Here is a 24707-nt window from a genome sequence, read left to right on the forward strand (position 1 = left end):
AAAACTTCTGCACTTCTAACCATGTCCTACTCCAGGGCCTCTGTGACTCTCCAGCTGTCCTGGGGGGGAGTTCCTGGGGGTCTGCAGTGGCTGAGGATCAGTATCTTGGCAGGATTAGACCAGGATGCAGGACCGTGTTAAGCGCCTGCCGGGTGTACTGACATCAGCTACGTGTTCCTAGGCTCTGCGGGGAAGGGGGTTCCTCTCAGGCAGCTGAGGTGCAGTAGCTGTGGGAGGCAAGGCAGACTCAGGCCTGTCAGAGACTGGGCCTCTCCCCCTCGAGCCCCAGGCAGCCTCTTCCCCAGGGACCCTTGCGCCATGGGAGGGAAAGCTGGACCCATCCAAACCCTGGTGCTAGACACAGCTTGAGTGAGACACGGGAGAGAAGGCCAGACCAGAGCAGCCAGGTACCTAGTTTACCTGTTGGGAGGTTTTAGAGAGGGTCAGACCTCCAAGAGGTCATAGGTCAGCTAGGCTCAAGCCCCAGGCTTCTATACTCGCAGTGCAGGTTCATCCACTCTGCATTTAATCTCAACTACTTCATGATCACCTCCAGGTGAGTCCCTGGAGACACACTAGGCAACAAGACAGGTTTGATCTTAACAGTCTGTCAAACAGGGCATTAGGTATGAAAACACATTAAAGGGACTGAGCAGGGCGTCACGGACCAGCAGGGGCTGAGCAGGAGCCCAGGGGAGCTGAGCTCTGTTCAGGTAGGGTCTCTATAGTGTGCCACTGGAGACCAGTTATCTGGCAGGTACCACAAGCCAAACCATGTGAAACCAGACAAAGCAGGGGAGTGCGGAGAGAGCCTGGCAGAGGTCCTGCCCTGGCAATGGGGCAGAGGTGGCCTGGAGTTGCAGTGCCATGGGCAAAGGGAGCCTGTTGGGTGGGCAGGGTGTTGATGTGGTATGGGAAGGCCAGATGGGGACTGGAGTGCTATTCTTAGTGCCATGGGGGTGTTAGCCAGGATGATACGGTGTGATGTTTGTCCTAACCAAGTCACTCTTACGGCCATGTGGAGGCCTGGACTGAAGGCCAAGAGCCACCAAGGATACAGCTGTGTCATCCACAGGTGGCAGGAGGGTGGACAGAGAGGCGTGGATCTCCAGGGCAGATCCAGGGGTATGTGGCCATACTGAGCAGGGAGATGGTGGGAGACCATCTGGGATGCCTCCAACATTTACGCTTGGAGTGAGTTTCTCTGTACCATGATAGGGCTCAGCAGGAAGTCAGAGTTGAGCAGGACGCAGAGCACTTCCTGGGGACAGGGCTGGGTAGACAGGGCTGGGCTTGCTCCCAGTGCACCACATGCCAGCCTTGGGGTCTTCATCTAATGAACAGGCTCAGCTGACACCACAGTTGATTATCCAGTGCCCTAGGGAGAGTTTAGCATGGCTGCTCATTCCTGGTGCTCGGTGATGACGGCTGATCTGTGGCACTGACCAGTGTTTCTGGACACTCACACAGTCTGGCCAGCAGGCAGTGGGGTTATGTGGCCCAGGGGGCTCAGCCCACTCATTAGGAGTGCCTGATCCTAAACTGGTTCCCTAGGCTCCTTCAGCCCAATGTACTTCTCAGCCTCAGTGTCCCCGTGGGGGCTCTGTGTAGCCAATGGCGACAGTCTCCTCCCACACACCATCTGCTGGGATCTGGAGGGCCCAGGTCCCCACCATCCTGCGGATGCAGCCCATCCTCTGTAAGTAGGGACACTCTGTGGGCAACCTCCCAGTTGGCAGGGCTGGGAAGAGGCCCATCTCCCTCTCCTCCTGTGAGCCCAGCCCAGTGGCACCCGGCTTGCGACTGCCCCTTTCCTCTGACCTGAGTGGATCAGACCTTTTCTCACAGAGCTGTGAAACCCACTACGTCTTTCCAAGCCCCACTTTCCCCACCTGCACAGTGGGCCCCCCTCCCACCTACAGACAACAAATGTGAACGTGCTGTGGTCGGTGAGCACGCAGGCTGAGCGGGACTGAGGCCTAAAGGTGGTGTGGCCAACCCAGCCCTTGCCCTGTCATAGGGTGAGCAAGGTTTCCCTGGAGAAGCTTTTTCATGCTCAAACCAGGGCGGGTGCCATGGCACCCACTTCCTCTGAGCACCAAGACCCTTGAGATACTCACATGACTTGGAGACCAGGGACAACTTCAGGCCAAAGAGCCAGGAGGCACCAGTCAGGAGCCAAAGCAGGGGTAGAGGCTGACCCAGCAGGACCCTCCCCACCCACCCCTGTGCTCCTGGATCACAACAATGGAGAGAAGATAGGCAGGGTGCACTACCAGCAGAGAGGGAGCCCTGGGCCACACCCTCACGGTGCGTGAGCCTGGCTTGCCGCCCATGCCCACTGCCTAGCTGCCCGCACGCCAGGCGTGGAGCACAGAGCAGGATGCTTCATGTGTGTGCACTATGCCTGCAGAGTTATAGGGCAAGGAAAGTGGGAAAGACCAGGCAGTCCATGGCCTGTCTAAACCCCCAGTGACCAGTTCCCCTGGAAATGTGGCCAGGGTCACAGAGCTTCTGAACTGCTCCGAGTCAGATATGGGGATTCTTAGGCCATTTCCTCGTGTTTTTAAAGCACCACAGGGGCCACATTCAGCCCCTGAGCCACCAGGGTGGCTCTTGCAGAGCCCAGAAATAGGACCCCAGGCCCAGAGGCAGGGCCATGCTCCACTCAGCACAGTCCCAGTGACTCAGTCCCACCATCATCCCTGCACAGCCTGCGTCCCCAGGGTACCCACAGGACAAGCACATTCAGGGAATGCAGAGACTGGGGTGGCCTCGTGTCTGGGAGGAAGCCTTCACTCCTGGGCCCCCTGGGCTGATCTTCATCATCTAAATTCGGCTCCCCCACTCTCACCTTTCTCTTTCAAGGCAGGAGGGTAATATGTCCCAAGCCCACAGATGGACCGAGTGCTTCCTTGTGTGTGTGTGTGTGTGTGTGTGTGTGGTAGCCGGGATTGAACCTAGGGCCCTCTACCACTGAGCCACATCCCCAGCCCTTTCTATTTTGAGACAGGGTCTTGCTAAGTTGCTGAGGCTGGCCTCGAACTTGTGACCGACCCTCCTACATCAACCTCCCTGAGTCACTGGGATTACAGGCAGCTGCCACAACACCTGGCTCTGGGTGGCTTCCTGACACGGATTCACACCTAGGCCTGGGAGGTGTCAGATTCTGACCCCTGGGGCTCCCACCCTGGGCATCTGCCCCCTGCCCAGCAGTTCTTGGATGGGACTCTGGGGCTATAAGCCTGGGGACCACCTGGTATGTCCCCCTCCGTTTCTCCATGTCTCAGACCCCTTTACAATGAAACAGTCTAATTCACAGTGTCTCCTTTCTGAGGTCCCTAGGATCCCTCTGCTGGCAGAGGCTGTGCTGTGGCACGAGGCCCTGGAGAGCCGAGCTCCCTGTGTGTTCAGACACAAGAGTCCCCACGTCGTATCAGCCCCTCCGACACAGCCCTCCAACTCTGGGGCCATGGGTTTTCACAGTGACAGTGACCTGCACAAGGCGGGCCAGCCTGGGTGGCTTACCAGTGTGAGCGCAGGACATTTAAGAGCAGGATGACGCCACCTAGGGAGTAGCAGGCCAGGTAGGGGGATCCGAAGGCCCTGCTCAGCTGGCGGGTTTTCTGTTCCCATCTCCCAACCTACATGACAGGCAGAAAGAAGGGGAACAAAGTGTGAGGGGTTTATCAGGGAGAATTCAGGGCAAGGGCGTGGGGGGACAAGTCCCCCTCTGTGTTCCCACGTTCCCGAATCCCCAGTGCCAAGGAAGGAGAAGCGCACAGGAGCACCTGCCTCCTGCCTCAGCCAGCCAGCTATGCCTCAGGGCCACCTTTGCAGGGTTTCTACACTCCCTTGGTCCCATTATGTACAATTCCAAAAAGGCCCAGCAGACAGGAGAAGCAAGAAGAGCCAGAGGAAGTTCTCGGAATAGTGGAAGCACCCTGGGTCCTGTTCCTGCCCTGGAGACTCCCCTGGTATTCCATCCAAGGAAGGAATGGGAAGCCCCTCCCCATCCTCCTGTGCTCTCCTGAAGGCACCGATTACCAAACTTGTAATTCTTAGCCACAGAATCCTTTTGCTTCTTCCAACTAATCACGTCTGGAACCTCAACATTTAGAAACTGTCAGGGCAGGGAAGCAAGCAGGGGGTTCCCCTGCCTTTCCAAGGGCCTCGCTGGTTGCCTTCCCCAAATGTCAAGGCACAGATGCTTGCTCCCCCGGCTGGGCTTCTGCTGCCCGGCCAGCCCAGTGCCCAGATGAATGCACGGGGTGGAAGGGAAGAGAAGGGGGGAAGGTACTTGGAACATGCAGAAGGACAAATGTGCAGTCTGGGGCTCTAATTAGGTGAGAAGTCCCTTCTCTGGGTGGGGCATGAATCTGAACCCATACGTATGTGCATGTGCATGTGAAGAGGGTCCCCAGCTTCTGACACTTCAACTTAGCAATGTTCAAACTTATGATGGTATAAAAGGGATAGTCTGGGTCTTTTCTTGGGCTATCAATGTGTAATCTGATCCTTTCTCCTGACACTGGGCAGTGGCAGTGAGCCACAGCTCCTAGTCAGCTCCACGATCACCGGGGGAACAAGTGGTACCCTACAGTATTCCGTGTGACAGTCTTTTGTGGATACAGTAAATTACACAAGCTATTCAACACTTTATGATAAAATAGGTTTTGTGTGTTGGGTGATTTGGCTGACATGAGTTGTGGGAGCATGTTTAAGGCTGGAGAGACGGCGAGGCGAGGCTGTTCGGTAGCCTAAATGCATCTTTGCCTTAACAATGTTTTCAATTTGCAATAGGTTTATCAGCACATAGCCCCTTTTGTTAAGTCCAGGAACATCCATTAGGAAGGATCAAGGTCTCTGGCTGCTGATACTGCCGCCCTGGGGCGCTGTGGGCTGTGGCACACCAGGGCCAGCCATCTATCACTATCCGGCCCCACGGTGAGTCTGTTTGCTGCCTAGCCCAGCTTCCCAGATGGACCTGCCTTTCCCAGAAGCCAATCAGTTGGCAAGTGATGACTAGCACAAGGCCCTGCCCATGAGCTGGCCCAAGGCCATGACTCCCTCTCCAGGAGGCAGCTCTAGTCCTGGGCCTGTCCTTGGAGCTCCTGGGCAGCAGGGCTGGGGGGAGGGGCGTGGGCCCACATTTACGGGAAGGAGAGCGAGGTGGGAGGTTCCAGGGCCTGCCCCTCGGTCAGCTGTCAGCTCCTCTGCTGTGTTCTAGAAGCTGGCCGGCCCTTTGTCCTGCTGGGGCAGGAGCCTCTGCTGAGCCAAAGGGAAGCTCAGTCCCCTCTCTAGAGGGGGTCGGGGAGATGCCCGGTGCTGGAGCGCACAGGGTTGGGGGAATATCATAACGCCTCGCAGCCGGCTGGGGCATCATGGTGCCTGGGGCCACCAATGTCACAGTCCTTAGGGCCACTTCATGTTTTCCCTTTTAGCCCAAACTGGCAACCATCACTGTGATCTCATTCCAGAACACTTCTGTCACCCCAAAGTGAACCCTGCACCCATCTACCGTCACTCCCATGTCCCTTCCCCATCCATCCCCTGGCAACCACCGGTCTCCACAGATTTGCTATTCTGGACATTTCCTATACCAGAGTCATACAACACATGGCCCTTTGAGTCTTGCTGCCTTTACTCGTTTTCAGGATTGACGCATGTTACAGCACGCATGTGTACTGCATTCCTCTTAGTGGCTGAATATTATTCTGTTAAATAAAGACACCATTTTTTGTCTATCATCAGTTGATAGACATTTGGATTTACAGTTTTTGGCTATTACAAATAATGCCACTGTGAACATTCAGGTACAAGGTTTGTGGGGGACTGGGCTGTAGCTCAGGGGCAGAGGTATGTGTGAGGTACTGGGTTTGATCCTCAGCACCACATATAAAAATAAACAAATAAAACAAAGGCATTGTGTCCATCTACAACTACAAAACATTAAAAAAAAAAAAAAAAAAGGTTTTCGTAGACATGCATTTTCCTTTCTTGGGTACGTACCTAAGAGCAGCTTTTTATTTAGACAATCCACTTCATTTGCCTTTGAAGACTCAGCCCAACTCAATTAACGGGCGAGTGCCTACTGGTGTAGGCCATGGTGCCAAGTGCTGTTGAAGCTCCAGAAATACATAAATGGGCCAGGCCTGCCTGGGGAAGCCGAGTCCACCGGCCAACAGAGACGAGTCTCTGCCTGTGTGTCTGCTCCTGCAGGCAGATGGCAGGACAGACAGGCCCTGAATCTGGAGGGGTGTCGGGGTAGTCTGACATCTGTGCTCATGATGGGGTTCCTTCTGGAGGGCTGTGGGAGACGGGGCCACCTCCAAGGCCTTTCCAGAGCGCCTGTCTTCACAGCATGAAGACCTTGCGAAGGGCCTGAAGTGCCCTCCCTGGGCCAGAGGAAACAGCCTGGCTTCCAACTTGCACTGACTCAAGTCACAGTGGGAGACACGTCCAGAGAGAGGTCTGTAGGGAGCTCCAGGGAGGGGAGCAGTGTGTGCCCATCCAGGGTGAAGTACCGCTAAACAATGCCACAATCACCATCAATCCAGCGTCACACAGCCAAAAAGAAGTGCAGCAGAAGAACTCTCCAGACCCCTGTCTAGACCCTTTCTATCCACCGAGGCCTGTGAGCCCATTTGCTTTTCAAATGAGTCACAGTGGCACACGGTGTCCCACTAATACATGATCCTAAGACATGGTTTTTGAGTTCACTTGAGTTTTTCTCTCCCACAGAGAGGCCTGTGACCCTTCCACAGGCCCTGGTGCTGCAATAGTCAGGTCCTGGGTTTGGTGCCCAATTTATCCTCTGCACTCTGGGAAGCCAGTTTCTCTCTCAGGACTGTCGTCTACAGATGGAGGAGGTGGAGGGTGGCAATCTGAGTTGCCAACTTGCCATATCCAAGGAATGTGACTCCTGCCTTTCAGAAATGCAGCACGGGGAGCTGGGGTGTGGCTCAGTGGTGAAAGACCTGCCCCCCATCAGGAGGCCCTGGGCCCCATCCCCAGTACCACCAAGAGGAAAGGACAAGGAAGGGCCTGAAGTGCCCTCCCTGGCACCCCTGAAGGGACGGGCAAACTGTCCAGTGCTGGCTGGAGAGATGTACCAGGAAGGGCCCGAGGGGACTTGTCAGGGTCATGGTGACACACGGGAACCTGCACAGGTAAAGTGTCCCTCCATAAAGCTAGTTGTTTGCAACTTTTGAAGGTGACCTCTAGGGCCAGATGAGAAGGGCTGCCAAGGTCATTTACCCCATAGGGCCACACGTCTACCCTGAAGGCAGGTCTTTTCTCCTGATTTAAGAGGCCTCCTAGATGTGTCCGAGGACACCCAACTGTGAAGGGGTGTGAGTGGGCAGGCCCTGGCCCTGGAGCCCACAGTCCAGCACTGTGCCAACTCTCAAGTCACAGTTTCCTACAGGGCAGTGGGAGGGAGCCTGTCCTCCAGACTCGGCTCCAGGTTCCCAGGACTTTGCTGTTCTGGTGACAAGGGCTAATCTGCTGTTCTTAGCCTCTCCCACAGAGTGAGCCCCACTTTCTTCTCAGTCTAGGAAAGGGTGGGTGATGCTTTTGCAGAACAACCTAATGACAATCAAAGACCACAAGGAAAGAGGAAGAGGAAGCGGTCAATTGGTGAATCGTGAATCCCATGAACAGCCGTCATCTGCCTCCCGGCTGGCCTGGCTGGCTTCTTATTCGATCACTATTATTTCAAGGCAATCAATAAATCACCAGCCAGTGCGACTCCTGGGTCTGAGGTTAATTTCCCTCCCTACCCGGCAGCCCCACCATCCCCTCTTCGGGCGCCCGGCTGCACACTTCATCCAATTAAGGGGCCGGAAGCAGGCAGGGAGCTGGAGACCAGAGCCAGTCATGAGGGTCGGGTGTGGGTGACGTAGGCGCTCCCAGCACGTGGCAGGAGGAAGAATGACGGGTGCTCTGCTCTCACTGCTCCTAGGTTTGCTCATCATCCCGATTTCCAGAACCCCATCCCATGTCCAAACTCCCTCCCTCTTTAGGACTGCCAGACAAATACAAGCTGCCCCAGATAAATTAGAATTGCAGAAAAACAAGCAATTTTTCAGTGTGAGCTATTCTGAAAGTCACATGGAACTCGTTTTTTTGTACAAAAAAAAAAAAATCATTTGTTGTCTACCCAAAATTTATATTTCTTGGAGATTCTAAATTTGTTTTTGCTGTGGGCAGCCCTGACCAGGGGTCCCCAGCTCAATTCCATCATGGATAAGACCGACCCCCAGGATCTCCAAATGTTGATTCATTTTCTTTTTTCGCTATTTTTCAAATCTCTCCCACAAGCCAGGCATGGTGGCACATGCCTGTAATCCCAGCAAGTCGGGAGGCTGAGGCAAAAGGATTATAAGTTTGAGGCCAGCCTCAGCCACTTAGAAAGACCTTGTCTCAAATTTAAAAAATAAAAAGGTCCCAGCGGCTCAGGAGGCTGAGGCAGGAGAATCAAAACCAGCCTCGGCAACTTAGTGAGGCTCTGTTTCAAAATTTAAAAAAATAAAATATAAAAAAGGGATGGGGATGTGGCTCAGTGTTTAAGCCCTGGTATCAAAACAGACAAACAAATAAAAGAATGGGGGAGGAAACTCAATGGTAAAGCACCACTGAACCAGGTTTAATCCCCAGCACAAAAGGAGGAAACCTGGGATGCAGTAGAACCCAGGATGCCGTCCTAGTGGTGATGGCCACAGCCAGCTGAAAGGTCCACAGGCAGATCACCCAGCTGCCAGCTACTGCAAACAATTCAGGTGAAGATATGAAACACATCCTGCCCCCCTTCCCAGTGTGCGGGGAGGATCAGAGCAGGCAATGGATAGAAGCCCATCAGCATTTCATCCAGGCGCATGAGCATCCTGACTCTTCCTCGGTCTGTGGCTCCTAGACAGTGCCCTATTGGCCTCTGGTCCCACTTCCATGGGGGGAGACCGTCCAGCCATGCTGACGATGCCAGCCTCAGTACCAAAAAAGGGAAGTGGGGCGGGTTGGGCGTCTTCAGAGGTAGAGCATGTGCCTCGCATGAATAAGGCCTGCGCTCCATCTCCAGTGCCAGTTACGATGATAATCATAGGGCTGAGGGGGTAGCTCAGTGGTAGACCACTTGCCTAGCATACAAGAGGCCATGGGTTCAAACCCCAGCATCACAAATAATGATAATGATAAAGTCAATAAATAAATGATAAAGTCAGTAATAATGATAATGCCTGGGCACGGCGGCACACGCCTGTAATCCCAGTGGTTTGGGAGGCTGAGACAGGGGGATCGCAGGTTCAAAGCCAGCCTCAGCAAAGGTGAGGCACTAAGCAACTCAGTGAGACCCTGTCTCTAAATAAAATACAAAATAGGGTTGGGGGATGTGGCTCAGTGGTCAAGTGCCCCTGAGTTCAATCCTTGGTACCAATAATAATAATAATAAATTTTATCCAACAATCAAATATTCTGAGTTTTCAGATTAAAACCCATGCTTCCATCTTGTGGTGGAAATCTCTATGATAGGATTATGGTGGGGATGGAGCAGAATCAGTGTCTCGGCTGTAGGGGACTATGCTCACTGCTATAGTCTGCGACTTAAGTGTCCCTCAAAGGCCACTGTGTTAAAGGACTCATCTGTGAAGTAGCACTGTTGGAAGATGGTGGAAACTTCACTAGGTGGGGCCTAGAGGGTGGTCTCCAGGTCATGGAGTGTGCCCTTGAAGGAGCCAGTGGAACAGCAGCCCCTTCCTCTTTGGTTTCCCTGCCACGAGGTGAGTGGTTTGGCTCTGCCGCATGTCCCTGCTGTGATGTGCCACAACAGGGACAACTCATGGAATGAAACCTCTCAAACCGTGGGCCAAAACCAAACTTTTCTCTTTATAAGTTCATTGTCTCTTGAAGTCACAGGAAGCTGGCTGACACATTTCACTGTGTGAACTGATGGGCTCATGGTGGCTCCTGAGGCTGCAGGCACATGAAGTGCCCACCAGGGAGCTGTGCCAGCCACTGCCCACACATGCCCAATGCAAACAGCACTGCAGCAGGCACAGCACAGTGACCTCACACTCCCGAGGCCTCCAGTGTGTAAGCCCAGCATGACATGTGCCTATCACCACACCCTGGCAGTGTGTCATTTCCATCAGAGTCCACAAAGAAGGAGAAATCTGTCTGCAGGAAGTTGCTGAAAATGGGGGCTGGCTCTGTGATTCAAAGTGTTAGAGCCAGGAGCCGCCAGCATTGCATGGTGATCTGCCCTGCCACAAGGACCCCTAGAGCTGCTGGTTTCATAGGAAAAGGCCCAAAGGCCACCGGGGTAAGCACAGAGTGTCCTTGGATCCTTGGATCTGGATACCCTTGGATCACAGAGCCAGTCTTTACAAATTAGGTGACCTTGGACTGTTTCCTCTGCTTGAATAACAATAACATCCATCACAGAGTGTTACCCTGGGATTATAGAAGATCCGCAGGATGTGCTCAGCCCAGGGCCAAGCAAGCCTCTGTAAAATGAGCTGCTTCTATTATTCACATACAGTCGTGTCCCTGGGAGACCATTGCCCAGGGATGCTGACAACCCAGTGGTACATGGCAGAACCAGGTAGGTCTCGGGTCTGCAAGGCATCCTGTGATTTGGTGCTCACCGCCCAAAGACTAGAATCAGTCTCCAACTCAAGAAAACTGTAATAAGGATGCTCTTTGAGGGCTAGAAAAGCATCAGGGCAGCTACCTTCTGGGGACCAGCCCCTTTTCTGGAAATGTCTTATATGTTCTTGAACTGAGGGCTGCTGAGGGTGGATTTTTTTAAAGACCCCATTTGAAGGGAGAAAGAGTCTCCTTCACATTCACTGAAGGACTAACTTGAGCACCTACTCTGGCACCCAGCAGGCAAGCATTTACTTCTGATTTCAAACACCTGCTCCTCTACTGTCCACACTGGGCAGCTGATCTGACCTCTTGTCCTCAGTTTCCTGGCCTGTAAAGTGAAGCTAACAATATACTGCCTCAGAGTGTCACCCTGAGGATAAAGGAATGACGGCATGTGTCTGGAATGTGACAGACAATCATGTGGGATAGGACCATGTTTTCATTTTAGTGTAGACAGATGAGTGGCAGCTGAAGCATGAAAAAGGCCAGGCTATTGGCCAATAGCAAAAGTTTTATGTGACCTAGGGTCACCAGGGAGATGACAGAAAGCCCAAGCCACACTGGGGCACCAGGTGCATTCGGAGCCAGGTCCTCCCCCTTCCCAGCCACCCCTGAATGACCTCATAGAGCTCCTCCTCTCCCACTCTGCTTCCTTCTATTGCTAAATTGGCCCAAAGCCCAGCTCTAGTCCCAGGATCCTATCTGAACTCCTCAGAAAAAAGCCATGTTCCCCACAGCCAGCCTAGGGGTCCCAGCCATGCACCTGGGGCATGCTGCACAGTCTGCGACCATCTCCAACTGAAGCCCTAGACTCCAGGCTGTGTGTCTGCAACTTTTGCTGGGGAAGAGTCGGGTCTTCCATTAGCTTCAAAGCATCCATAAGAACCAAAGAGAGAGCCTGGTCCCTTCCACTCAGATGGTGCAGTCGGATTCAGCACTCCTGATTGCTTTCTGCCTTCCTGCATTTGTCCCCAGCTCCTCCTGGCTGCAGCTGGGCCTTCCCCCGTCCCCAATCCTATTCACTCACTTCCCATCCCTTGAGCTGCCCCTGAACGTCCTAACAGCACCAGGCCCCAGCCAGAACCTGCTTATGCCTCTGAATGCCTGCCACACTCCCTGGTGAATTGTGGCCATGGTTTCACAAATCAGACCCTGCTTGACACACCCTGCCTCTGTGTGCTGGAGCTGCCACTGAGGAGGGTCTTGGGGACACAGGGAGACCACAGGTTGCACATCCCAGTGAGCCAGGCCTCTAGGGTGGGGTTGGCCAGGAGGAAATGGAGACTATTCAGGAGCCCTGAGGCCCCATGAAGAAGGGAGGGAGGAGGCCCCCCAGAGAAAGGCACAGTGTGAGACTACTAGATCACAGTCCTTCCTAGGTGAGAGTGACACACAGGGGTCAGAGTGGGGGAGATCCCCTATGGGCACTTACTTGGCTCTTCTCTCTCCCTCATCTCAACCCAAGCCCCCTGAAACACAGGTTCCTTTGGAGCAAGAAACTCGGGGCTCCTCTGGCAGCAGGAGGTGGGCTCTGGAGTCTGTTGGGGCCCACTGGAGGGACAGCCTGAGGCTGCCAAGGCCACCAGATGGTCCCACCAGCCCCAGAGAGCCCAGCAACATGAGAACAGCTCATCTGAGGTGCACTTCCTGTCTCACCTGAAGCAAAGGTTGACATGACACCATCAAACACAGCAGGTGCACACAGCCAGGCGTGGGGCCGTGAGCCCAATCCCTACTGAGCTAGGTGAGCCCCTGGACTAGCAAATGAGCTCTTGCGCCATCCTCCCTCGACCACCTACCCCCTCTCTGCTTCCACCCCAAGTAGCCTCACTTCCACCTGCCCTTTCCCTGATGCCCAGGTGCACACTGTCCTTCCAGGTATACAAAGCCGAGGCTCCCTCTCGAGGCCTGTATATATCTCTTCCTCTTTGGAGCAGTGAGCCTGTGCCCAGCCCCCTCCAGTGCATAGTAACAGCAGCAGCAAGGACAGCATCAGTGACAATGTTCCGTGGCACACGGCTCAAGTGCCCTGTCACAGGACACAGCTCGCCTGCAGCTTTTGACAGTAATTACCTGCTGTTTCCACCAGCTTGTGGAGCGAATCATTGTCCAGGTACACACAAGGTGTCCCCCTGCAATACAGTTACATTTGCACTTGACTGCCTGAGAGAGGGACCCAGATCACACTGGGGAAGCCAGGACACAGAGCCCTCTGCCAACCAGAGTTTGCTAGACAATGCGTTGAGCAAGCTTGCTTCACATCTGAGAGGCTGTGGCTGGGGAGCGAGGGTACGAGGATCTCCCATGATCCTACGGTGCAGGATGGGTCTGCTCAATCAGCATTCTTGCCTCTTCATACTGCTTAACCTCCCACTCCCAATTTACAAGAGCAGGAGGAAGAGAGAACCTTGAGAAACAAGTCCAACAGATGACTAGGCAGGGGCTCTGGCTTCTAGTACTAGCTCCAGCTCTACCTGGAACATCGTATAAAGAATGGAGCTCACCCCCAGGTGGGCCAGTAGAGAACAGGCAGCCCCACCCTGAAGAATGACTCAGCAGAAAAGGGCAGGGGCAGATGTCTACTTATGGTGGTGCTGTGCACACCAGGATAAACCATTCAGTAGATGCAGAAGAATCTCAACTGGCTTCCTCATAGAAATCGACAAGCAGAACCTAACATGGATATGCAAGTTCCCAAAATAGGCAATGCAATCTTGAGAAGACCTAGAGTTGGAAAACTCACACTCCTGATTTCAAGCATACTGAAACAATTGAATATTGTAGCATTGGCTGGATACCAGTAGCACTGAGACAATTGAATATCCACATGCAAAAGAATGAAGCTAGATCCTAACCTCACACCTATGCAAAAATTAGCTCAAAGTGAATCAAAGACCTAAATGTCAGAGCTGCAACTATAAACTCTTAGGAGAAAACAGATGTAAATCTTTCTGACCTCAGCATAGCAATGGTTTCTCACAAGCAACCAAAGAAAAAAATAAATAAAGTAGATTTCAAAGAATTAAGCTTTTGTGCTTCAAAGGACACTTGTGAAAATACAGAGACAACCCACAGAATGGGAGAAAATGCCCATGAATCATTTATCTGATAAGAGACTCATATCAAGGATATAGAAAGAATTCTTAAAACTCAATAATAACAAAATAAATGTGTGCCCACTAGAGTGGCTAAAAATAAAAAGACTAACCACACCAAGGCTGGACAGGAGCAGAGCAACTGGAAGTCTCAGTCACCGTTGATCAAAAAGTAGAAAGGTCCAGCACTTTCAAAAGTAGTCTCTTAAAAAACTAAACACACGGGCTGGGGATGTGGCTCAAGCGGTAGCAGGCTCGCCCGGCGTCTGTGCGGCCCAGGTTCGATCCTCAGCACCACATACAGAGATGTTGTGTCCGCTGAAAACTAAAAAAATAAATATTAAAAAAAAAAAAAAAGCTAAACACACATCTACTAAATGGCCCAGCCACTCCACTCCTGGTATTTTGCTGAAGAATGAGGAAAGCAGCTGCCTAAGCAAAGACTTGAACATGGATATTTCCAGCAATTTTATTCCAAATAGTCAAAAACTGGAAACAACCCAGGTGTTCAGCCAGAGGTGAATGAGTAAACAACCTACACTGTATCCATTCTGTATATAGATACTTTATATCCATATGATACAACACTCTTCAGAAATGAAAGGGAACTATTGATACAGTAATAGTCAATTATTTATAAAAAGTAACAATGCAGGCCAGGCTGGATGGCGCTTGCCTGTAATGCCTGTGGGGAGGCTGAGGCAGGAGGATTGCAAGTTCAAAACCAGACTTGGCAATTTAGGGAGTCCCTAAGCAACTGAGTGAGACTCTGTTTCACAATACAAAATAAAAAAGGCTCAGTGCTTTAGTGCCCCTGGGTTCAATCCCTGGTACCAAAAAATAAATATTTATTAACTGGACCAAAAAAAAAAAAAGTATATACTGGATAATTCCATTTATAAAAATACTTGCAAATGCAAACTACATCTAGTGACAGAAAACAGGTCAGTGGTAACTTGAGTAAGGGGAGCAGGCAGGATGGAGCAAGAGGGAGGGACCACAAAGGGACTCAAAGACACTTGGGGGGCAATGAAAATGTTCACAACTCTCATGGAAAAGAGGTGGCTTCTTGGATTAAACTCATTTCACATAGGTGCTGTTTGTAGTATTCTTCAACAAACCTGTTTAAAATGAAATTATTAATTTTTGAAATGTGGTAAAGTATCACAGTTGTGGTTTTTAAAGTCCTTATCTATTAGAAATTCTATATTTCAGGGCTGGGGTTGTGGCTCAGCATTCCCTGTGCAAGGTGCTGGGTTGGATCCTCAGCACCACATAAAAATAAATAAATAAAAAATAAAGGTGTTGTGTCCAACTACACACACACACGCACATGAGATAAAATAACATGGTGTCAGGATCTGCTTTAAAACACTCTGGCAAAAGAGAGGGGAGAGGGAGAGGAAGGAGAGAAGGGACGGTGGCCCGGGAGAGGTGCAGAGGATGGAGGAACAAGAGGGACACAGCCCCAGCATGAGCTCATTCCTAACAGGCACAGTGGTGGAGGGGTCAAAATAAAAAATGAAACAGCAATGTGGACCAGCTGTTCACTGACCATGTGAGCTTGGCCAGGTCCCAGCTTCCTTCAGATTAAGGTCCTCATTGAAGAGCCAGGGAGGGCTCCCCTCTTCCCTCAGGTTCTGTGGGGGTGTTTTATAGAAGAGTTTGCCCAAGGGCACACAGTGAGCGGATGGATTCAAACCAGGGTCTGGCTCCAGTTGTGGCCCCTCCTGGGCTTGGCCCCCAGCATTCCCAGGGACTCCTAGCTCTGAAAGGGAGGCTCTGCAGTGACCCCCACCCCCAGGACAGCCTGCTGTCCACCCAGCCCCGCTTCACCCCTCAGTACAGAGATGCCCACCCAGGAGGCCTGGCAGCAGCTGCACTCGGGCAGCGCCACATGACCCCAAAGCCTTCTGACGGACCAGCTTCCTGGAGGGAAGGGCTGAGCAAGGACAAGCAGCCCAAGACCACACTCGATGAGCCCCGTTTCCCCTACCAAGTCTCCAACCTGAGCTTCACCCAACACACTTGGGCCAAGGTCAAAGGCCTCCTACACCAGCCCCCAGTACCTCAGAAGAGCCAGTGCCTTGGGTCCAAAGCACATACAGATGCTTCCCAACCTTTCTTCCTGGGGCTAGGAGGGCCTCAGGGTCCCACTGTCACCTCCACCAAAAATTCACACTCCACTGCTGAGGACAGAGTAGAAAGGGAGCATTCGTGGAAGCACACCCCCCCACCCTGCAGTTGGCTCCTGGTGGTTTGGGTAGAGGGATAATGGCGAGGAGCCTTCCCTTCTTGACCTGGCAGGGAAGCTCTCAGGGCTCACTTCCCACCACCCTCCCCTCAAGAGAGCCCGTCACCCCTGGGGGCTTCTCCTCTAGATGAGGCCATTGCCTTGTGGAATCCAGTGTGGCTGCAGGACTCCCTTGCAGGCCAGGGAGGGTACGAACAGGATGTCAGCTGTGTGAGAGATTTAGGGCAGTGACTTGAGAGATTTAGGGCACTGATGATGCACTTGATCCCCTTCCTGCTTATAAAGATACCAGTCCCTAATATTGGGCCAGGGCTGCCCTGGAAAGAAGGGAGAGAGGAGGGCACCCTGCAGACCACCCAGACACAGGGCCCCACAGCTACCTGCCTTGCCCCCATGAAAGAACCCGTTCTGGGCCTTGCCCCTTTCCTTTCTGCTGAGATCCCCCACGAGGGCAGATCCTGTCCTTAAATGTCCCCAGGCCCACCCCTGCAAGAGGATCAGTGGCCCAGCGATGGCAGAAGGCTGCAGCTCCTCCCGACACACAGGCCCAGTCCTGGGCCCCAGAAGCCTGCAGCGAGCTCTTCCAACACTGGCCTCAGACAGGGTCACACTGTGTGGACTGCTCTCCTGTCCACTAGTCATGCTCCACCTTGGGGCCTGCTCCTCTGTTCCTGATATTTATCTTTTGGGGGAAACAGGAGGAAAGACAAGACAGGGAGGGGGAAGAGGAGAGCCAAGGGCCACACATGCCTCCAGAGACCAAAGGCCCCGCCCCAGGGCCTGGCAAGGCAGGTGAGCCTCTGACATGTCCCCAAGCTCAGCCATCAATCTGGCACCCAGCTCTTGGAGCTGGTAGAGTGGGGAGGGCAGACATCTGCATCTAGACTGTGGTTCTGCCCCTTCCCATGGGTGGCCTTAGATGAGTCACTTATTCTCTCTCACTGAGTCTTGATCTCCTGGGAGGGGAATTTGAGGTGGGGGTGGTGCCTGGCCCAGGCCGGCATGGACCATTAGACAATTAGGTGTCCTTCCATCACCTAACCTTCCAGAGGACTCAGGGAGTGTTGGTTGACTTTGACTTGAGTTGGGCCTTATCCCACCACCTGCAGGGGATACCCAGACAGAAAGGAACAGGGAGTGGTCAGCTGGTCAACAACCTCAGGAGAGGACAGCATAGCTGCTAGAACCCATGGCGTGGCCCATCCTGATTTCTGATTCCCAGCACTCAGGGACCCTCAAGTCCCCAGTGGTAGATGAAGGGTGCTATAGATGGGTGCCTGTGCACACCTTGACAAGGAAGCCATGAAGCCACCTAGAGACTCTGCCACTCCACTGATGCACTGTGGCTTCTCCAAAGCAGACAGTCTCGTGCACCCAGAGAGCCCCAGGCTAGGACAAAGGGAGGCTGCGCACGTGAGACAAGTCCTCACTGAGGCAAATCAAATAGACACTAGGAATTTCCTTAATAAATACAGTAAAGAGGACAAGAGAGGTCACTGCTTTATCAAAGGATTCGCTCAGATCCATTGAAATCTGAGGGGTTTCTACTGCGGTTATCCTGTTTGGTTTCTATGTAGCTGTTTTAGACTTTTTATTTTAAATAAAAGAAGGCCCACCTGTTCAAAGGTACTGGAAAAATAACCCAGGAGTGACTCTTGAACTATTAACCAAGTGCAGGGCAAACCCCGGGTTGCCTTCTTTGGTCAATATTTACATGGACTTCAGCCTGCCTTGGAAAGGAAATTTGAAAGTATCTAGTGAGCGACAGGCTGGTTGTCTGGATACGCAGGGGCCCGATAAGCAGCCAGCGGGTTTCCAAGCAGGGCTTTATGAGCATCCCTGGGGGGCTCAGGGCAGCAACACACATTGGTCATATCAACATCATCATGCTAAGAGTTCTACTGTCGGCAAAATGGTTTTTTTCCCCCTAAAGAAAGATGTGATTTTAGAAGAAGGGATTTTAAAATCTTTACATCAATCCAGGCATGGTGGCTCACACCTGTAATTCCAGTGGCTCAGGAGGCTGAGACAGGAGGATCATGAGTTCAAAGCCAGCCTCAGCAAAAGCAAGGCACTAAGCAACTCAGTGAGACTGGAGCATGGGGCTCAGGGCTCAGTCTCTAAATTAAATACAAAATAGGGCTGGGGATGTGGCTCAGTGGTCAAGTGCCCCTGAGTTCAATCCCAGTACCAAAAAACACAAAAAACTTTAGGTCAGATTTTGAGGCAAAATTTACGTACAGTAAAAATGTATGTAAGGGTGGCTGCTACCTCCCAGAACCCTGCAAAGATGTTCTTCACACATCCTTTTAAGTGTACAGTTCTGTGATTTGGACAAATGAATATGGTCACATAGACAACTTGATCAATACAGGGATGGATTCATCCATCCTTTTAAAAATTGTCTACACCTGAGCAGACAGGCCGTCCCCACCCTGTCCCTGTCCTCTGTCACCACCACCCCCCTTTTTCTTTTCCAGCATGCCCAGGAAATAGAATCATGCACTCTTGGCCCCTTTCCATCGCATGATGCCCCTGCACTGTATCCAGGGTGTCGTGTGGATCCATGGCTTTGTCCTTTAGGGGGCCATGGAAGGTTCTGTGGTGTGCATGCACCATGGTTGGCTGGAGTGGGACTGAACACTTTGCAGGGAAGTCCACAGATGGGTTTGCACGTGGCCTCGAGTTTTCATTTCTCCCAGTGGGTGGCTGGCTGCCAGCTAATCCGTGTCCAGCCCTCCACCCAAATGGCCATAGGGTGTGAGCTACTCAGAGAATTGCTGAGCAGGGCAGCTGCTGCCCTCCTTCTGGGGCTCAAAGGACAGGGCACAACTTCATGCTGAGAAGTAGGGCACCACCTAAAGGACTGGGGGCAGGAACGGGCATTGGGGCATAGGTGGGGATGAGGATGGTGGCAGGAGGCCTGGAGGGATCCAGGTGGGGAGGAGAGCAGAAGACCTCCCCCTCCCCAGCGAGAGGATGGGCAGCTTCGGGGCCGATGGGGCGGGTGCAAGGGAGGGTGTCCCAGGTGAGCTGCGGGTCTGCTCCAGCACCTGCCCCCGCAGCTCTGCCCGGAGCATGGGGCTCAGACACTGAATGCAGGCGGCGCACATGGTGTACAGCAGGAGGAGGGGCAGGTGCTTGATTGAGCCAGGATCCCCAAACCAGCAACTGAAGCCACAGCCACCTGCTGATACCAAGCAGATCCTGTCACCTGCGGTGTCTGGGCAAAGCAGGAGCTAGGGGACATTCAGAAGAGGTCCCACATCCAAGTGGGTATAGAACAAGAGGACGTGAGGTCTGGTCCCACTCTCCCCATGCCATCCCCTCACCACCTCCCTCAACAGCCCCCACCAGCACAGCCCCTTCCCCCAGGACTCAGAAGATGCAGGTGAGACTGCACCTTCAGGGCACCCAGAGGGCACCTGGCACACCAAACACTCATCACTGGCAAGCAGATGAGTCTCCCCAAGTGTTCTCCTCTGAGCACCTTGAAGCATACACTCAATAAATGTTCACTGATTATAAATATGAATGGGCAGGGAGAGAATCCACTGCCTTGTACTTATCTACCCACTTCCCTCTTTCCAACCACCACACCTGCTGTGCCCAGATACCCGGGCAGCTGAGGAAGCAGGCTCCACTGAATCAGACAGGCCCACCGAGGGGCTTGGGGGCTGACTATATAACTGAGTGTTTATTCCAACTGACAGGATTGCTGCTGATGTCAGCAGAGCCGTGCTCAGCCTGCTGCTGTCTGGAGTGTCACGTGAGGCAGGTGCCAGGCACCAGGCTCCAGGCTGGCTGCTCCCTCCCAGAACCCTGCAAAGATGTTCTTCACACATCTGCAAGTGTGATGGCTTCCCAAGGTCACCTTGGATTGGCCAAGACCCCTGATCCAGAGCTTGGGCTCTTCTTGCTCCCCTAGCTTCATGCATCCCCACAACCCAGGCTGCTCATCCTCTGGGGCGAGAGCAGCATGGAACCCTCTGAGGTTCATCAGGGCCTGGGCATGTGGCCGTGGAAATGCAGCTGTCTCTACTCAGCCAGGCAAGGGAAATCCAGCTCCCAGGAAAGAAGGCACAGAAGGCCCCAGGATCATCGGCCGTGGGGGTGTAGACACTCAGATGCCACAGGGCTTCATCCCCAGGGCCTGGTCCCCAGCCCCAACTTCCACAAGCCAGCAGCCACTCCCTGAGGGAGTGGCCTGCCTGGGCTGCTACGCGGTGAGCACAGAGGGCTGAAGGCCTCCAGAGCTAAATAGTGTGGTGTTCATTGTTCAGGCAAGGACTCTCAGCTTCAGAGATGAAGCTCAAGAATGTGCAGCTACTGAGACAGGAAGGGGACTGTGCCTGGGGCACCTGCAGCAGGAAGTCCAGCTTGGTCTGCCACTGCAGAAAGTCCCCCACCCCCCGCAATTCCTTCCCAGAGGAACAAGCTGCTGGGCCTGACTCCAAGGCCAACCAGAGAGGCCATGGTCACCTGATCCAGCCCCTATGTACCACCTGCCCGGCACTGCCTCCAAAAGGTCCTGTGGGGCCAGCAAAGCTCCCTGGGTGTTAGCATGGGGCCCGGAGGGCACAGCTAATCTTGTTATTCTTTAAGATAAGCACTGTGCTGAGGAAAAGTGGTTGGCCTAATTGAGAGCTCTTGCAATTAATCCAGAAAGAGGCGCTAGAGCAGTGTCTGCGGCTGCTGTCACACAGTTCGTGGGACCATGGCCTGGAATGGCCGGTGCCAGCTCAGGTGAGCCCTCATAAGTGCACCATGTGCTCTCAACTTACTGCAGCCTCCTGGGATCACCTCTGGGGCCTTGCCTCAGTGCCACCTCCACCCACCTGCCTGGCTGATGCTTCCCACACTGGGCGCCCATGGAATTGGCGGAATATCCTTGGCCTTCCAGGGGGAGCAAGCTGAGCCACAGCAAGGGCACCAAGGTCCAGAGCAGGGGCTGCCTGTGTTTTGGAAGGATTTCTGTCATGTAAGAAACGATAGCTTGGATCTTCCAGAAAGGACGCCAACCATAATCCCAGTGTTTCTCTCACTGCTGGGGCTTCTGGGACTTCTTCATATGCACAAGGCTCTGCAAGGTAGTGGGGCTCAGAGCTCCTACCTCATCTTGCTGAGAAGCACACAGGCCGCACAAGGGCCTGCAAGGCTAGGCCCCTCTGCTGCTCCACGCAGCTGCGTTGTCAGGGTGCAGGCTGGAGGCCACCCCACAGGATGACAGGAGTGACCCCCCAGTCCCTGAGAGGCCACCTCGTCTTGTGCATCCTAATGCTGGAGAGGGCTTAAGACATAGTTCTGTTCTGCCTTGCTGCTTCCGTGGCCAGAAAGCTCTTCCAAAGAATTCCTGCTGTGGCTCTAACCTGGGGTGTCCCTTCACTCCCCAGCCCTCTGCCTCCCCTCTAGTGCCTTTCTCAGGCCCGTGGCTGCTGTGTGAGCACATTTCCGTTCTGCGAATTGAACAAGTTGAGATGACAGGGTCAGTATAGGACCTGTCCTTCCACAGTGTGTAGCCCTTCTTAAAGTGGGGGCCCCAGCCAGAGCTGCCTATGGCCCTGAAGAGCTACGGATGGATGTGACCACCCTTTGAAGGGGTCCCTGAAGGGGCTCACACTACCTGGGACCAGAGTGGGAGATGGCTGCAAGGCCAGTTCACATGGAAAGGACAAAATCAGACCCCCAAACACAACCTCTGAGCTTGATATCGTGCAAATGATTTTTGAGATATGACCCTAGTGACTCAGTTACTCGTGTTGATGAAAATCTTTGTCAAAGGACTCCTAGATAGAGCTCCTGTTTTGAGGCATCTCAACAATACAGTCTTGCTAGAAGAAGTCTCTGTGCCTCCTACGGTGACCGTTGAGGGCACAGGCATGGCTGGCGATGGGGAGCGGGGTTGGGGGTCAGGATGGCTGACTTCAGTGGGTATAAGGTACTTCCCAAAATCCTCCTGGCTGCCTACAAGGAAGGGACTTTCTCTTATACACAAGTGGGAGACAAAGGCACAAAGAGGTTAAGTAACACAAAAGCCACACAGCTGGGGCGTGGGAACACTGTGCCTGCCCTCCTTCCTGCTGGCTCTTCCCAGGTCACATCTTGGTGTTCTCGCACACAGAGGGCTAGGGAGCTGGAAGAGCTGCCCTCACAACTGAACCAGCTCTGACTCCCTAGAGCTCCCTGAACAGAAAAGACACTTATTTCAATACCACGGCAAAATAGGGCCTCCTCCTCCAATTCCTGACTCCATCCATGTGTGAAATTGGGGCAGAAACACCAGCATTTTCCCTATCACACTGGTCCCAAAACCTCCCTAGCTACAGTGCATCCACCAAGGGACTCAAGGATGGGTTTTGGGAAAGAAGGAGCAAAGATGTGTCCCAGCAATGAAAAGTGAACAGTTCCTGGGCTGTCCTACTCCACAACAAAACCAGCATGGGCCCCTGGCCCTCATGACCCAGACCTGGCATTTCCTCTTCCAACAGGCCACTCAGTCCCAGCTTCCCACATGGGCAGCCATTATGAGGCTGTGCGGCCTATGGGTCCCTGTGTCTTTGCCAGGATGCACCCCTGTTGTGTTAGTCAGCTCTGAATCACAATCACAAATATCAACAGCAATTGACTTACAAAGAGAAAAGGCTTGTTTGGTTTACAGTTTTAGGGGTTTTAGGCCATAGTCAGTTGTCCCCATTGCTTGGGTCTGTGGTGGGACCTCATGGTGGGAGCATGTGAAAGGTCAAAACTGCTCCTCCCATGGCCAGGTGATGAAGGAGAGAGAGAAGGGGATGGTGTCCATAATACCCTCAAGAACATGCCCCCTCAGTCTGAAGACCTCTAAAGGCCCCACCACTTCCCAAAAGCACCAAGCTGGGGACAAAGCCTTTAACACATGTGTCGGGGGCCACTTTTCCAAGCCACTGGACCTCTCCAGGGCAAATCCAGGAACTGGGGTTGTTGGGCAGGGCTGGAGCCAGGATCTCAGAGACGGAACCAGCCCACTTGACATGGTGCAGAACAGAGTGGGGCCATTCAAGAGCATTCTGAGGGAACCCACCCACCCACGTGGTCCCCATATAAGGCCTAACAACAAACAGACCAGCCACCTCCGAGCCTCCTACCCTCTAGCATCCAAGCCCACCTCTAACTTGGTTTTGCTCCCCTGTGCAGCCTGGGTACCCAGGCACCTCATGGTCTCGGGCACACTCCACCCACAGGAGCCTGCTGCCTGCCCTCTGCCTGCCTGCATCGTGCTGTGCTGCCAGGTCAGGACACCCTGCGTCCACCCACCCTGGAGTATCCCAGCCCCAGGACCATTCCTTGGAACAGACACCGCACACACAACCCGGCTCTTCTGTCCTAGGCCCCCGTCTCGGCTCCATTTCCTCCTCCAGACACTGTACCTCTTGACAACAGACCCAGAGTGACTCCTCGTGTCCCTCTGAGGGCCTGGTACATCCATGACTCACTCATTCCTTCCATTCCAGAACAACCCCTACTCTTGCTTGCTTCCAAACTTTTGCTCAAAATGTTCTCTTTTGAGATAATGAAGTTGTGCTGAAGTAAGGAATACTACACTGAAATGTTGAGGAAGGACATGTCCGGGTGTCTATGATGTCAGCAAACACAAGATGTTCTAGAAGCCCAGTGCGTAGTTTATTTTTTTCTACTTTTCTATGTGCTTCAGATCTGCCAGTTAAACCCCCCTCTGCCTGAAAATCATTCTTTCCCTTGCCTGGTCCTTCCTGCTACAATCTCTCTGGCCCTCAGGGTGCCTGTCTCCTTCCATCTCTCTCTCTCTGCATCCCCCCAGCCCCCCTGCCTGGGCCTCACTCCCAGCATGCCAGCTTCCGAGCTCTGCGTTCTCTGTACCCATCTCACCTCCTCAGCAGCCTGTGACCTCACTGGGAGGGGCCAGGCCTCTCACCACCTTTCTGGAAGTCTGCAGCAGTACTGACTGAATCCCTGATAAGTGAGGTGCTCAAAGCCAGTACCACTCCTGCATTTGCAAAGGACTATGATGACGGTGTTACCCGAGGCCAAAGTCATTACTAATGGAGTAAAACAGGAGATCTCAGCACCAGTGAAGAGCACAGGCCCAGCCAGGTGGGGCATGGCCTACTATAACCACCCTGGCCTGGCAGGGCTCACCTCTTCACCACATCCCGGGGGATGACCAGCAGCCCTGACCCACCAGGTACAGACTCACAAGGCCTGGGCTCCCTTCCAGGGGTCCTCTCCACCCCATTTTCAGAAGCAAACTTCAAACCACAGTGAGCCTCACATAGCCCATCCAAGGGGTCAGGGTGTGACAGGATCTAAGCAATCCTCAGTGCTTCCATCTGCTAAGACCGCCGAGGCCACCGGAGGAGGAGACAGCACCCGCAGAGCTCTGAGCAGCAGTGTGAAGCTTCTGGAAGTTGGCTTTGCCTCCCCACAACCTGTCCAGCCAGCAGCCTCCCGCACGGTTCGCCCTGGAGGGAACCTGGCCTCCCCGCTCCTGCTCCATAAGCACTCTCAAGGCAGAGAAGCAGGAGACCCAGGGATAGGCAGGTCCTCAGTAGCCCACCAGGCTCTCAGCTTGGAGGCAGTCCGCCAGTTTCCAATGAGCTCTGCATAATTGCTGAGATTATATGCCCAGGAAGGCGCCTCATTATCCTCACAGCTGCAGTCCCAGAGTCGCTGGGACAAGTTATTCCGTTTGCTGAGTG

The 24707-nt window shown here is 53.3% G+C and overlaps 1 protein-coding gene across 4 annotated transcripts in view; it reads right to left on the reverse strand.

The window, feature by feature from the left end:
• The window catches only part of Pemt (phosphatidylethanolamine N-methyltransferase), an 81246-nt gene that overhangs the window by 15972 nt on the left and 40567 nt on the right, over window positions 1-24707 (reverse strand). For all 4 annotated transcript variants that reach the window (XM_048796376.1, XM_015503465.2, XM_048796371.1 and 1 more), the window contains one exon: window positions 3529-3644. In XM_048796376.1, coding sequence (XP_048652333.1) covers window positions 3529-3644 — 116 coding nt within the window. The remainder of the gene's footprint in view (window positions 1-3528; window positions 3645-24707) is intronic.

Source organism: Marmota marmota, unplaced genomic scaffold (genome assembly GCF_001458135.2).
Source record: "Marmota marmota marmota unplaced genomic scaffold, marMar, whole genome shotgun sequence".
NCBI classification, from domain to species: domain Eukaryota; kingdom Metazoa; phylum Chordata; class Mammalia; order Rodentia; family Sciuridae; genus Marmota; species Marmota marmota.